At 37.5% G+C, this 16,736-nt stretch overlaps 1 protein-coding gene across 1 annotated transcript in view; it reads right to left on the reverse strand.

The window, feature by feature from the left end:
* Positions 1-16,736, reverse strand: part of NEK11 (NIMA related kinase 11) — an 82,778-nt gene that overhangs the window by 15,522 nt on the left and 50,520 nt on the right. The window contains 2 exon segments of the mRNA XM_042044119.1: positions 3,968-4,028; positions 9,375-9,499. Coding sequence (XP_041900053.1) covers positions 3,968-4,028; positions 9,375-9,499 — 186 coding nt within the window.

A 16,736-nucleotide genomic window follows, 5' to 3' on the forward strand; every position in this document is an offset into this window, starting at 1 on the left:
TCCAAGCTCTCCCAATAGATCCTATATCTTACATGATTCTAGACCTTGACCACATACATTTGAATACTGAGACTAAAACTTTCCATTGTGAGTGATCCTACTGAATCACTCACAGTGAGTATCTGCTGGATTCAGAAGTATCCACAGAAGAAATGGATTCCTGATTCTGTTAGCTGGACGGACAAACAATTGCACATTTAAAAACATTTTCCTAGCTTATCTTTACACCTAATGGCTAGGAGTTGTCTGGTGCCTAAGTATTACAACTCAGGTATAGTTAATGCAGTTTGAAAGATGAAAAATGGCAAGCCCAGTTCTTACTGGCAACCAATTATTTCATCCATTAATGCAAAAAACATTTCCTGATCATTTCCTGTAACAGTACACATGTATATCCATATGTTTTTACATGGATTCTGTAAGCATTCAAATCCTTTAGCAGCACTGGAAAATTCAGCTATCCTCAGGATAGCCCTGAGGAAACTCCAGGTGCTGTACAAAGCAATGCTCATGACTTACTGGGTTGCACGTTCCTCTCTCAGTTGGCACAGCATTAAGGTCCAGATGTAGGGCTGTGGTGCTTTGAAACCAATTAAAAATTGATGCCCTGAGCACCGAGCACCAGTGGCCTAAGGAAAATACAAACCTTGCAGTCTCTTAAGAAACAGTATGTTTAACCACAGGCACCAGATAAATTCTGGCATTGCTATTATTACAGGATATATCACTGTAGTAAGAGCTCAGCATATTTTTTCTGTTTAGTGAATTCAGTATATTTATTACTACAATATTTCCTTCTCCTCTGACATTTCATTATTAAAGACATCCTTCTTGTTTGTTTTGTTTTGGGGTTTTTTTTTCCCCCTGGGATTTCTGGCTAAATAATTCCTATTTTGTCTACTTTACACATTGGCAGTTGGCCAAGAAAAACTTCATCTCTACATGCAAACTCTCTATCTTCCTCTCCATTTAATATGATTGTCTGGCTACTGCAAGGCAGCATGGACTGAAGATTGTAGGATGCTGCAAAGGTGTGGTTAGTCATTAAAAAAATGAATTCTCAGTAAAGACTGCTAAGAGCTTGACACACTGGTGCTACAGCACACCTCAACAAATTTTGTTGGGCTGATTCATAACCATTCCAACTTCTATATCAAGGGTATTTTCTTAGAAGCAGCTACTTCATTGATAATATATTTTGCACCCAGCTTCAGGCAGTTTGTTTACCCACATATGAACACACAAAAAGGAACCATGCCTCTTCAAAAAGTTACCAGATAATTATTTGCATTTTTTATCCAGTATATCATTCTTGATCCGTTAAACAAAATCAAATGAAACAACAAGAGCAGTGGCTTTTCAAAACCAGGTATTGTGGCTTTCTAAATGTATTTGAATGTCTCCAAGTGTCTAACCCAGTATTGCACAGAACAACACAGGGCAAAGGGCAAAAGATCTTTGTTCTCTCAGGTGATAGAGCATCAGTTTGAGGTTTTCACTGAGGATCTGTAGGGAAAGGAATTTATTCACAGGTGCATTATCTGGTAAGAGTTTTCATAAATTATGGCCCAAAGGCATTCCTACAAACATTTCTGCTAATGACCAAAGAATTGGTGACACACATCTACTGCATTTCTTTGTAAGCCATTGTGTGTTGTGAAGCTGTTATCTCCACTGAGTCACAAACTTCTGTCTGTATTTCAGATTTCTTTTCTTTAGCTTTCACTGCTACGCATGAGATCCTTCAATGCCTTTTTGTACAAGATATAAAAGGTTAGAATCAGATGTGTTTTCCTGATCCATAAATGACACAAAGTGACCCAACTACCCCTAACCTTCTCTTCCTTTATGCCAAGCAAATTTAGTAAATTGTAAAATGAGTTTTTCAAACTCCCTTTTCCTTTGCGGCTCTTTTCTGGGATCTTCCTAATTTTTCAGTTTATCAGCATAGCCTCTCTTATTTCAAATGCGCTCCACACGGAGCTGTATAGCCAACACAAAAGCAACTGCGTACCACACTAAAGCTCTGGTATTCGGAGTGACTCTGTGGAACTTCTTGAGGAGAAAACTCAGTTGCCTCCCAAGTCCTTTTATAAACACTGAGGTTTATACTAAACAAATTCCACCTGATGAAAAACAATGCATATTTATTGCACCCTTTTTATCACAGCCTTTGCTGACATAAAAAAAAGTTCTATTTTTTAGAACTACCAACCACTTGAAACAACTCGTAATTTTTCGTAATACTTTAACAATGAAGGACGCTACAAGAAATTCTGTTCTGGCCAGATTCCTGCTTCTATTTCCCTATTATTGACATGAAATTCAGGAGTACCCATTATAATTTTGTTGTAGCTCTGTAGCCCAGTAATATGGTATTGCTACTGCTTGCACCAGCCCACACATCTGGAACTGAGTCTGCAAGGCTTCAGGCTTTGTCTGATCTTGTCTTGCCTTGACAGAAATTTTGATTTAATTGCTTAGGCTATAGCAGCAGTTCTTCTAATTACTGTGTAGTGAGCTATTTTGTTTTGTTTCCACTTATTCTTGTATCATATAAGCTTTATTTTTAGATGGATGTATTTCTTTGGAGAAAATCATACCTAATTACTACCTTAGCTTGGAGAAAGGCTATAGGTTTCAGCACAGACTGGTTGGATATTTTTTTAATGATAAAAGTACAATTTAATTCTTTAATATTACAATTTTTAAAAGGCTTCTTCTTGTCCTTAATATTGAATGAAAAAGATTAAGATAAGGGAGTTTCTAATACTAAGATTGTTTTTAAAACAGCACTGTTTGGCTAATATTCTTGTTTGTTCTCAGCAGCCTTCAAGGCAATTCCTCTCTTTAATTAAAATAACAAAATATCAAAGCACAGAGCAAAATTTTCTCCTTATTTTAACTTCTGCAAACCCACTGCAGACAATGATGCTGCATATGCATAAATGAGTGCAGAATTTGGAGACAGGGGGTTCTCTGAAATGTGAAGAGAAATTGGATGTAAGTGTTCCTTCCTTCAGTCCTGAGGGTCTCCCTGACATGGGACCCAGGTGACCAGTGGCTACAAAACTATGATGGCCACAGCTTTGACTACTTCCTTTCATCCCTCCTCTTTGGCTCTCTCTTCCCATCTGTCCATGCTCACAAGCAAGGGTGAAACAGAGCTCAGCACTGGAAGAATCTCCAGAAGGAGAACTTCCTAGGATTCTCCTGTGTTGTGGTTTTAGAATACCGAGTCAGGTTTATCCTGACTGAACGAATGCAAACAAAGCAACTAAATGAGACTGCAGTTCCCATGGGAGCCTTTGGGAACGTAGCTGGCCTTTCATGCAGCTCACACTCAGGCTGCTGCTGGCACAGTCCCACCCAGTGGCCTCCGAGGACAGCGACTATGGCAGCCACAGTAAATATCTTCTTTCATATAAGTTTTCTTTTTAGCTTTTAAGTAGACCACAGGAACCCAGGCTTTCAAACTCTAAATTTATAGACAATATTTTGCCAGAGATTTCAGGATTAAATTACAACCTTAAATTCTCACTGTTTTCTTTGTACCTATAATGAGATACTGTAATATAAATTAAGTATTATTCAAATCTTGATCATAATTTTTAAAAAATTAAATATTTTAACACATTTTATCTTATTGTTACCAGGACTTAAAACTATAAAATAGCTTATATATCCTCAAATATTTTCCTCTGGAGAAAAAATGACAGTAGCCAAGTTTTTGTTAACATTTTACACTTCTGACTATCATGCTATATGGCTTTATTTTTTTCAAAGCACTTAACTGCTTATGCCTTTTCTTTTGGTATAATTATACTTCTCTGCAGTAGATTAAGGAAATAATTTTCAAGGAGATCACATTTTTTGAGTTATTTTGTTGCAAAATGGAAATAGTTGGACTGTGATGCATACAAACTGCTAATACCTGCTGCTATCTAAAGAAGAGATATCACCTTACCCAATGAGCTGTTATTCAGGACACTCTCCAAATACTTAACCATTGCCTCCATATCACTGTCCTGTGAACAAATGAAATAGGAATAGCATTAGTGTGAGCACAAACTTAAATAGAAATGCTATGTACCAGAGGTACAATCCCACAAGCACAGAGGATATCACACCAGTAAGTGTCAAGACTAGACTTTAATGAAGTTACATTGCCCAGGACTTTTTCTATGTTTTCTTCTCCTAAAACATCAGGCCTTGGAATGATGTTGTAACCAAACAATTATTTAAGTCAGATTCCTTGTAGATACACAAGTGTTTAGAATAACTGTGCATAAGTTTAAAGGAGATATATTTACTGTAGAGGGTGGTGTGCAGTGTCTGAAAATACACCAGCATTTTATCATCAGTTAGTCCTGGAATATCTAAGACAATATTACATTGAAAAAGGCAATTATATACTTTTTAACTATGCCAAGCTTTTTTATGCTTATGATAGCTGCCCACAGTAAATTAATACTTATCCTTTGTGTAATTGCATCTACTTGCATGTCTAATAACAACAACTAATTGAAAAATTTTTAATTAAGAAGAGATTTTAACATTTTTATATTTCAAGTGTTCTCTTACCAAACAGATGGCTAACAGTGTTTCCATTATATCTTTCATATGAAATGCTGTTTGTGTACACAGATGAAATTTAAAGTTCTGGCCATTATGCGTTGATAGCTGTCCAGGAAGCACATCACAATTTAATGAAAGTCCAAGAAAAACTTGGACTCTGACTGTGTAGAAGCTGCTGCCATATCACATTTGACAACACAGCTTTCTCGACTATTTAAAACTGACAGTCAAAATCTTGACATTGCTAGAAAACATGTCAAAAATACACATTTAAAAAAAATATTCAGCACTCTATGCCTTTAAGACTTAAAACAATGGAATAAAAAGAAACAATATTGACGTCCACTTCTACAATGGACAATCTGCTTTATGTTCTGTGATCTTACTAAAAATGCTCATTCTAAATTTCTCAAACTTAGGAACTGCCAGCAGGCCTAAACAGGACAGCAGTAATTGTTGGCAATGACTGGGACCTTCTGGTGCAAGTGGGAGCTGTTATGGATGAGCATAAACTAACTATTCTTCACCCCAAGTTGTTTCATGGGCTTATATTTGAAACAGGCTCTGCTACTTTAGCTGAGGTTTGCAAGGTGGGAATCAGCTTCTTGGTTGGCGATTGCAATAGGTAACCCCTAAGCTCATAGGTTTGAAGGAGCCTCTTTGCCCTTTTGAAGCAGTCTGTGGGGTCCTGATTTGATCAAGTCAGCACAAGGGTTTCCAGTTCTGCAGCCAGGAAATGCTAGAGAATGCAATGTTAATACATATAGTACATTTTATATATTGAATTAAGATAGACTTAGTATTATAGATATAATTTCTCTGTACTTCTGAAAAAAAGAACCATTAGGGCTTCATTAAAAAGTTATTAGATCTTTTTCATTCAAAACTAAAAATTTATATTGATTTTCTGTTAATATTACTTTGTAATTATTTTTACTTTCATTGTCACTTACAGTTAACCACAAATCTACAGACAGATAGACAAAAGCATAGTAAATAACCATATACAACATTATTGCTTTAATAAAACCCTTTTTTTCCCCTTTTTTTAGAGGATAAAGTCTGTAATTCCCAAACCTTTGACTTCTCACAACAGGACATCGTATTTACTCCAATTGTAACAACAAAACTATCTTTTTCTCATTGTGCTGTAAGGCAAAAGATATATTTTCACCTCTTTCATGACTCCTGTCTTTTCCCCACTTGGGTTTAGCACTGGAAGAGGATTTAGCTGTTTCATTTAATATATTTCTTTAATCCTTCTCTTTTTTCTGCAGAGAAAGAAAAGCACTACAGAATGGAGAAATATGCCCAGAAGAGAGGCACTCCTTTGCATAAGGGCCATTGTGGGTGAATGCTTGCACATTTCGGATTCAGAACAAACAACCCCATTTCTAACAGCCACAAGCCATGCCGAGGCATGTGTTAGGAATCCAGTGGAGCATCTTTGGGGTCACAGCACACAGACCACTCAGAGCTGCTGGAGCTATGATAATTTATGCCAGCTGATTGTCTGGCTTGACAATCTCGGAAGCAACTTGGAATTTGAAAATAGGAACCAACTGCATCACAGTAGCAGACTTTGTCATAATGAAGAGGGTGAATTTGTTATTATGGTTGCTGACAAAAACCACTAAGAGAATGGCGATGAACTGCAGTAAGGAGCATCCACTAGCATCTCAGCTAAATCAAAGCCAATGGAAGCTTCATTACACACTAATTTTTCAGTTTCAAGTTTCAAGATCAAACCTCTGTTAAGCATCACATATCAAAATGTTTTTAAAAACAGTTTGTCATTCTCTTTCATGATTTCCCCCAATAAGAAATTGTTTCTCCTAGTTAAAAAAAACATGTGGAAAAGAGCCACTGGCTTGAAGAGGTGGAGGTCTGGAAAAGTAATTGGCAAATTGTTCCTTGAAATCTGTCAATGTGCATTTCTGCTCCAAAAAAAAGGAACAAAGGACACTAAACTCCAGTGCTGGACAATGTAGCTGAAATCAGATAGGCTGTATTGAAAGGTATCAACATGAGAAAAAAAGCTGTCTCAACTCCCATCCTAAACCTTTAAAATTACATTGTTTCAGTGCCTAACTCTACCTTCCTAAATGGTCTTATAGCCCACAAGGCCACTACTTCTCAGACCATCTTGACATCTGTGGAAGCCTAATATAGCTTCAATAAACACCTCATATCCCTTTCTACACTTGCACCTTAATATGTTTTTCAGTTGGATGACTTTTCTGACCCCATGCTACTGCAATGAACGTTGGAATTTTTTTTAATCCTTGTTTGAAATAATGGGGTCACCAGAGAGCACCACCAGATGCAGCACTTCTGCACTCTCTGCACAAAAGTAACTAGAAAAGCAATCTTGGAATCGGAAATTTGAGAGATTTGCAGAAATTAGCTTGCAAGTCCTTTCTGTGTTGCAGTGGAATGATTTCTTTTTTAGGACACACCTTCAAGAGCTTGATTTAAGGTATCTTTGAAGAAAGGGTTTAAGAGTATGAATCCCACCACAGAAATTGAAGTAGGATTTTTGGTATTAAGTGAATGACTGCAGAAGCAAACCTTTGCTATTCTGGTAGGATTTGAAGCTTATTATTAATACTGAGCATGATCCCACCTACCTCTGAGTGGGATTCATCTCACATAACTGTTGACATCCAGAAGAGAGATGTTGTGTGCATGTTAATAATTGTAGATCCCTTTATAATCACCAAAGAGGGACTTCTCTGAATATTCCATCCAACCTGCATTAGATGTATGCTCCCTAAAAATGCTTGCTTACTTCCCCTCACAGTACTGCCCTTCTGTTTGAGTTCAGACACAGGTGTTCAGATTCGCACAACTACGTTCATTCTGCTTTGACCTCAGACTTACTGCAGAATTTTTCACTTGAGAAAGCAAAAATTGCCTATTTTCACTTCCCAAGAAACAGAAAAGGTAATTGTGTCAATACCCAGAAACACACTTAATGAATATCTTAACGTGCTGGGGTCAACATGAGAAAAGCACAGATAATTAGCTTCTTTGATAGAGGAAGCACCAAAAGGCAAACGGTCACGGGGCTCCATCCCAGTCAGTCTGTGCAGGCCAGTTCACAGAGGGTCAGTGCTCTGTGTGCTGGTAAAGCAAAGCCTCAGGGCCACTGGGACTGGACAGAGACAACGGGGTGCCAGTGGGATGGCTCTTCCAGCCCACCATGCTGGTTCTTGTCATCACAGAATTATTAGTCACTGCAGCGTGAGGGACTGTGGCTGCTCACATCCGAATGCCAACACATAATTTATTCTGCATTACAGAGAAATCTATTTTTATCTTCTGCCCTTCATTAATTCTAAGCAGCTGTCTGCCTGTACAAAAACACTACTGATTGACACTTAACGATACCATCAATGAAAGCTGAATGAAAATTTCAAAAGGCATTCTAAAAAAGAAAAATTCTCTCAGAGTCTGATGAAAATGAGCAGTAATTTCATTTTCAAGAGTATCTTGTGGTAGACTTTCTGGGCAATGGTTTCTTTGTATGTCTATGTGTTGTAGGTAAGCATAAACCCAGCAAACTGAAAAAAAAAATTGTCTAAGATATTCCACTGTTTTACAATTGACTAATAATTTTCTTTAGACCACTACTGTACAAATTGCTCCCGAATTTTAAGGCATCACGCGTGTTTAATTTGAAAGCTAGGAGGACATTTTTAGATTGAATGAAGCTGTTTCTGAGTAAACTTCAAGTTTTACTTGCAGGACAATGTCAGGATTCCCTGCTACTGTGATAGAAGTAGAGCTCTGATTTCTCACACTTTATTTTTGCCTTAAGAACTATGTCTCAAAGAAGCTATTAGTTCAAATTTTTCAAAAACCACAAGCTATTTATAGTTTAGTGAAGAGTACTAGTCTAGTTGGCCAGTTCCCTGAAATGCACAAGATACCACACCCTGTTCTGCCAACTTTGCACATGATCACAGAATAAAGTAAATGTTCCTAGGCAGAACCAGATAGAGCCACTGTAGGTCATGCTTGAAACTGGTGGCCCATGAGAAAAATTAATAGATCCTGAATGCCTTAGGAAGATCCATTTTCAGAACTGCCTCAGGTACTTAAGTTTATTGATTTCACTGAGACTTGATCACTGGAGACAAGATTCATCTCAGCTCATTCTGATCAGATCTAAATTAGGTGCCTTCTCCAATAATCTTCAACCTTCACACTCCAATCCCTGACTTTCTTGTGGCAGCCTCAACTGATAAAGCCACTTTAAGCCTTTCAACAATAAGTTTTCTCTTCACTGACACTTTCTGTGATGTGGGAAAGTCTACAGATTTGCTGGTCAAGTCTTGCAGCTGTTTAGGCTCATAGTTCATCACACTGTCCTAGAAAATATGTCTAATATAGGGAGGAACTAGAGGTGTCTATCTTTGCCTGGGAATTAGAGCTGGAACTTAGATCTTATGCCTGAAGTATAACCTCAGCTTTAATTTAATTTAAATCACAGCTAGCATTTGAGAGGATCCCACTCTGAGGGTTTTAGAGTCACAAGGATGTTTTCTGACAATGATTTACCTTAAGGCATTCATGGGAGTGTTATTTTTAATCTTGAAGGAATGCAAAAATCTTTCTTATCAATATCTTATAGTACACATATAATTAATTCATGCTATTGATATATACACACACCCCTAACAACAACAAAAAAAAATTCAGCAATGTCAGTAGGACAAATTCTGGGAACCCAGTTTTCTCATGGAAAATGACCATCAAGTGTATACTGTGTTCCCAATGGTCACATATACCTGGTGATTTGTCTTAGAGACCATCCATGACAATTCTGCATCTTCCTCCTCTTCACTGTCTTCTGAACAGGATTCAAACTCATCTTTATAATATTCTTCTGCAATTTCTGGATCTTCAGGGATCTCTAAAGGCAATTATGAGTTTATAGCACATATAGAGAAAAAATGTATGATCTGAAACAGATATAAATGAACTTTATAGCACCAATGTTATGTCAATAGCAATGAATTCTGTAATCGAAAGCAAAAGATAGGTTCCCAGATTAAAACGTTTGTCTTTGATGATAAGCAGTGTTAAAGCTGTCTCTGGCAAAGGGAAAATCCTCATAATATGTGAATTAATGAACTTAAAGGATCTATATTGATATTGCATTGAAATCTCTAAACCATACAATAAATCAGGCTGGAAGTGACTTTATGGGATCATTTAGTCAAAGCAGGGCCAGTATTTAATTGAATCCAGCTTTTGTGAGCTGAAATTATAACTCAGTTTTGTTTTCTCTAACACACATAACCTGAGGTGAGTAAGACTGCTAATCTAAAATGGAAAATAATATGTATCAGGTACATGTTTAAAAGATATGAGAAATTAAATCTATATATTTTTCCAAACTTTCTGGAAGCAAAGCTATAATAAAATAAAAGAAACTAATATAAAGTCAAGATATGCATACTTTGATGTCATGCTCTCTCAGTTTATTACTATCAAAAGTTTTAGTAACAGCAGTGAGTGCAATATTAATATAGCCAATGAGCCCATGAAGTATAATAATTGGTATTAAAACTCAACACATTCATCACAGCTTGAAAGACACTCCAGCCACTCTGTACTGGCAGAAATCCTTTAGCATCCCAGACTCTGCATGAAAGAATTAGTGAAACAGCTTGAAGTCTGATTGCATCTCCTTCAGGGAGATATTATTACAAAAAATCTTAGATGAAGACAAAAAATATTTAATGTTCAGCTGTCATAAATCATCATCATAACTTTAACTAATGCTAATTCCACTCTCCTCATTTAAGTCTGCCCCTTTAGAGAAATATGAACTATCTTAAATTTTACTGTATTGAAATAAATTAAATTCAAACAATATGACATAAAAATTATTAATAGATTTTTAAATTGTTTCACATGGATAAAAACCCAAAAGGATTCAAACAGGGGAACACAATTAAAATCCATTAAAAGACATTTGAGTTTGGGCAGGAACAATAATTCTAATCTTTAAGGTGGAAGAAAGAGAACTCAGGAAAAACGTGAAGCTGTACCTATCTGCAGCATTAAGTGATTAAGCTTTCCTGTCGAGATATAAGCTCTACTATCAACTGTCTCCAAAGTAATTTCAAAAATACTTCATTTTTTTATAAACCTGATTTTGCTCCAAAATGCTGACACATTTTCACTCAGGTTTCTGTTTTAAGATGTTTATGGAAGCTTCATAAAAGCCCCAAGCTCCACTGTCACAATTTCTAATCCTAATCCTTCCTGTTTCTATTTTCAGCTTTCTTAGTTTGAAAAAACAAACAAGCAAGCAAACAAACAACAAATCAATACGTGAGCTTCCAAAAGAACACCCCCAACCCAAAAATGTTTTCTCACAAAAGAAAGCATTTATTTTTGTGTTTAATTGCTTGAGTTATACAAAGCGCCATTTGACAGAAAAGTCTAACACTTCATTAAAAAAGAAATCTTAAATATCATCCTTTCTACATGGAAAGAACACTACAAAATTAAGACGCATCTCCTTTTCCATGTGAGGCCAACATCAATTTTTCTTTCATGCAGAGAGGCTGTCATCCTAGTGATTAGGATAATTTTATTAGGTTCATCTGCATTCTGTCCTTGTGCATTCAGATACATACAAAACAGCCCATTTATTATGCTGTAATACAAACATCAGACTACGCTGATGTTTTCTGAGTCATCTTTTCCTCCCACATTCTGCATTTGTTTACTGCTGTACTAAAAATGCAAGCCTTCCCTTTCCAACCAAACAAGGTATCAAAATCAGTCTTTTTACCCATAATTTTAACTTCAAAATGTCTGCTCTGGCTACTGTAAGCTCTATACTTTGTGAGCAGCCCACGACCATACAAAACTGGTGATGCCCCTGAACTATACAGAGAGGCTGGCAGTGGCTGTATCCTACTTCCATGCCAGCTTTTGCATCCTTGTTGGAATTATTCACTTCATCATTTGTGAAATTGGTTTGACAGCTGTTCATAGACAGCCATTTAATCCAAGTTTAGTAATCTAATTTGAAATGCTAGTTCAGATGCTAGAGGTGTTCCAGGCTACGCAAGTTTACTGGTCCCAATTCAGAAACTATTCCAAGTGGCATTTCTGAAAGAAGACAGCATTTCCAGTGGATGGAAATTTGGGATTTACCTAATACAAGCTCTTAAAACATTTTGGTTGTATGACTAGTATCTTTAAAGAAGGAGTCTTCAAAACATCTACACATTTATTTAAACTGTTTCCATATAACAATTCTTTGAGTCCTACCAAAGTAGACTCAACTCCCAGTCCTCCATGTATTACAGATGCACAAGACATCTCTGGTTCTCTGCACAATTATGTGAGTACAGAACAGCTTATTGAGCTGAGACCCAGGATCAGACGAATTTCAAAAACAGATAAGGTGGATTTGGCACAGCAGATACCATAAATCAACATGGCAAGCTGAACCTCTGCTGGCCTGGTAAAGTCCAAGTGCAGATAGCTTGAGCGAGTTGGTATTTTCAGCTCAGGGCAGGCACTGTCAGGGGAGTTCAGGCCCCATAAACTTCCATTTCCATGTTGGCAGTCCATCCTCTAGGGTATTTGCTACCTGAGTTTTCCCATGATTCCATGTGATTTTCATATACACCTCCAATTTCCACAAACCAGGTGACAAAAGGCTGGTTACTGCCCCCATTTCTGAACATTACTGGTGAAGTTCCACACTTAGTAATGTAGCACAGAAGAAAATTCTTTGATTTGTGCTTTCAGAGAAGTATTTTTAATAAAAATGTTTGTCTTTGGGCTAGGCTGTTTGACCTCTGTTTGACCACTGCAAAGCCTAACATGGACTCCAGTGGTAGGACCTTGACCCTGTTCTTTGTTCTAACAAATAAAATAGATATTAAGCCTATTTGTGCCTGGCAGGTACTTGGGTAAAGAAGTGGTGCTAATGAGGGCAATGCCAAGTCTATTGTGTTGAAAGAGGAAATAAAGCTGCTGCTGTGGAACCCAGGGGATCCTGTCTCTCTTTTGACAGCTGGACTAGCATCCAGCTGAACATCTCTGATACAGCATACTTATATTCTCCATAGGGAGCACAAGGAAAGGTCTCTACAGCTGCTTCTGCTCCCTCACATCCCCATATCTGTCAGCTGGTCTCTAAAAGCACGTTGTGCTTTATCCAGCTGTGTGTATTGCACCAAGGCCAGTCACAATACCTTTTATTTGCTTACAAAGCATTGAATTCAGAACAAACTCAGCTGTTGTTTTGGTATTACTAAATGGCTTAGGTATAGCATTGAGACACTTGATACTTGTTATGAGATATTCAAAAGAAAACAAGCTTTGAATAAAAACATTCCTCTTTAGATCTCTTTCTAAATAATAACATGATGCTAATAGTGGATTGAAGGGTAAAAACCCATTATCTAAAAAAATCATAAAAGCATAGTTATTTCCCAAGAAGACAAGCTAAACAGAAAACAGAGGAATGTGATACTTGTAATATTTTGCTTAAATCCACCAAGAGCTTGTTTCAGGTAGCATGGGAACTCAGCAATAACAATTTTCTCCAAAGAGATGAAAATACTTTTGATAAATATCTTTAATTTTCTTGTGCCTCAAAGTCATACTTGCCATGGTTGCATTGATGTAGTATTCCCACATTCCAGAGCATGCAGAAGACAATAAGTAAGGCCACTTTTATAAAAAAAAAAAAAAAAAAAAAAAAGGAGTAAAAGAAAGAAAACAGAAAACAGAATGGTGTAACATATGTAAATTTTCACCATTTGTATTCACAGTAACAGAGTCACACTTGACTCTTAAGGACTATTGTACTTTTTGGATCCAAAGGCTTCATTACATCTCTGGAAAAAGGCAGGTTTTCTCAGCTGCCACATTCCCATCTTAAGGAAAAAATTGCTACAGTTTCATGTAGTTACACTCCTCTGTCTGCACAGTACCGCACACAGGAAAGTGAGGAGCAAATCGCTGAACTGCTCTGACTCACTCTCATGAGACATAATGGACTCCTAACATGGTGACGTGAACCAGGACACCAGAAAGTGGTGCTGCCACATCTCTGCTACCACAGACTGACACAGAGAACTCAGCAAAGTGAGAGAGAGGGCCAGGACAAAGACATTTGCACTGCCCCCCTTGCAAGGCTTTGTACATGAGCCCTCCTGGGAGCTGAGGCAAGAGCAGGGAAAAATCATTCCTCCGCTTTCTCCTTCTGTGATGCACTGGGCTGCAAGACAACCCACTGGCAGGACCCCATCAGCAACACAAAGGCGCCCCTGATCCTTTCTTTTCTGTGGAAATACATCAGCAAATACCAGTTCGAGCCCACATGAGCAGGAGTTACCTACTGGAGCAAATGCCACAGTGGCACCCAGGCAAGGCACAGCACTGGAGCACCTGGGTGCAAGAAGGGGCTGTGAGAGCAGGGTCCCTTCAGCCCTGAGAAGGGAAGGTAAAGGGGAAACCTTACTGCTGTCTATGACTATCTGACCAGAGGATAAAAGGAAGATGGAACCAGTCTCTTCACAGAGGTGAGTAGTGATAGGACAAGAGACAACAAACATCATCTGGAACATCATAAATTCTAATTTGACACGATGAAAAAAAAAGAGTGTGATCAAATACTGGAACAGAGCTTAAAGAAGCTGCAGTAGCTCAATCAACCCTTGGAGGTGTTCAAAACTTGATCAGACATCCCTGAATAACCTGATCTGAAAAAAATGTCTTTGAGCAGGGGATTGGACTAGACTGCCAGAGGTTCATTCTGCCCTAAATTATTTTATAATGCTGTGGCTATGCGATTCCTCACAAACAGTTTAGAATCACCCCAGATCTATTTATGTGTGTGCACATATTTAATATACACACTAAACAAGCTAAGTAGAAACTTAGGAGCTGGCAAAAGGAGCTGGTGCACAGGGCTGGGCAGCTCTCTTCAGAATTGTTCATCAGTTATCACAGAGGGATGAAACAGAAAGGAACTTCTGCCTTCAAGGTAGAAAACATAAAGAGCTGAAGCACTCTCAGTAGGAGAGAAGTTTGAAACACAGAGATATGTTTCCCTGAGCTACATCATCCTGAATAAGAAATTCTACCACAAAGGAGACCAAGGGCTCTTGTCCCTCTGCAGCTCAGGACAATACTCATATGGTTAGAAAAAATAAAATAACTCCTTTATTGTAATCTAAGACCACTCAGATTGGTTTGGGGGGTTGAGTTGGTTTTTTTTTCCCTGTGCAAGACAAAACCCTTCAACTTTAAAAGTTTCGGTCAAAGAGAATCACCATCCTTTGGTCAGGTATAGATGATACATGCATTTTCAAGCTCTGAAGATTCATTGTTCAGAAAGTCAGTGGAATCTTTTGTCCATCTCTTCTAAACTAGGCTGAAACAGACTCTTAGAACATACATTTAAGAAATCAACTAGGGGATGTACAGGACTTTTGTGCCCATGAAAGTTCTGTACAATCCGTCTGGATAAGCATGAAAGGACTATGTGCAACTTAGACATAAAGTAAAATGAGTTCTTCTATCTGAGAACTGGATATATAACCGAATTTAAATGTTAATACTTTATAATTCTCCTCTTTGCTTTTCAAAAAAAGAAAAAAGCTTCAATTAATTTGTGAGTGTCACTGAGTGAAGAATTACCTATTGTGAAAAGGCTAGAAAAAGAGATACAGAGGATGTAAATCAGAGTGGCCATATGGGAATCACCTACTACTTGATGTTAGAAAGAAAGCAGCAAGTTTCAAAGTGTTTTTCCAAGGAAAAATTATCTTTTTTTAAACCAAAATGAAATTTCCAAGAGAAATGTTTTATTTGAAGGACACAGGGTTTTTTTCCTTAAACCTTCCATCTCCTGGTATTTTATCAATAAGTACAGAGACAAAGCAAGAGAGGAAAAAAGAAGTTCTTAAAAGGAGTGGTTAACAAAACTGAACAGTAACAAGGAACACTTTAACCACATTTTTCCCTGGTTTTCTGAATAATTTGTTGTCTTTTCTTCTGTTTTCCTAGTTGTCATGCATGCAGAAATTGGAGCTCTGGTAGGCAGTGACGATGAAGCCATGCTGCGTTTCAAACATGGTTTAAAGTTCAGCAAATCTAAAAATCTTCCAAATATTCAGAAATCTTTTTAGTAATGATGAGTGAATGAAAAGAAAGAACAACACAGTGATGTAGTCAATAACAGGGAGCACTTAGTGAGTTTTGGAAGCCATTCCCTTTATGCATAAAGAGTCCTTATTATTGTAGAAGTTGCCCTACTATTTGCACTGCTTCCAGCATGAGCAGACCAAGAGACATAAATTGAAGGAAAAGTGACCTTATGTCATCAACTTAGAACTACTTTACTCCCTGAGTTAAACTTTTTTTATCAGTCAAAGTATACTTTCCAATAAAAACTCAGATTTCCTCCTGAATCTGGCAGATACTGACCTTATGACAGTTTCCCTTTCAGTATGACAACAGTGTTGGAGGGAAAAAGTCCATGTGTTAACACAAAATCTGCCCCTTAAGAGACTCACTTCCTTCTCCCTGAGATTTGGTTCAAGAAAGCCATTTTTAAGACTTAAGCTGGGGGCATTTTCACAACTAGAAGTTACAGAAAGAGAAGAAAACAAATGGGAATGGCTCATATCCAAACTTGGTGCAAGCAGTTGTGCACACAAGAGTCTGGATGTAGCTAACATGTAACATGCATTTAATTTGGGTATAAGTAGTAATATAAGTTATATGTTGAAAAAGTAATAACAACAAGCTAATGATTGCAACCAAGAAAAAAGCTATTGAGCCCTTAAACACCTAGATGAAATGAACTTGTGAAAGCACATATTTACAAGATTACAGGGGCACACTTTGCTCTGTGAAGCAGAAAACATAGCAAGAGAATTCGACCAAGATCTTCATTGCTGTCACCTTCTCATTCCCTCCACCTAGTTGTCTGACAGTCACATGCACTGGTAGAATCTGCAAACTAACTCAGCATTTACATCTTTTTTCTGAGAAAATTCTTCCTCACTTGGAATTGCCTCCAGCTTCTTACAACACCATATGACTTGTTTCAGCTCCCCAGAAATGCTCTCTAGTTTGATAAGTAAGCCATAAAACTGTAG

This window comes from Corvus kubaryi, unplaced genomic scaffold (assembly GCF_017639235.1).
Source record: "Corvus kubaryi isolate FWS band 111438036 unplaced genomic scaffold, C.kubaryi_AGA036_p1.0 37398, whole genome shotgun sequence".
Lineage (NCBI taxonomy): Eukaryota > Metazoa > Chordata > Aves > Passeriformes > Corvidae > Corvus > Corvus kubaryi.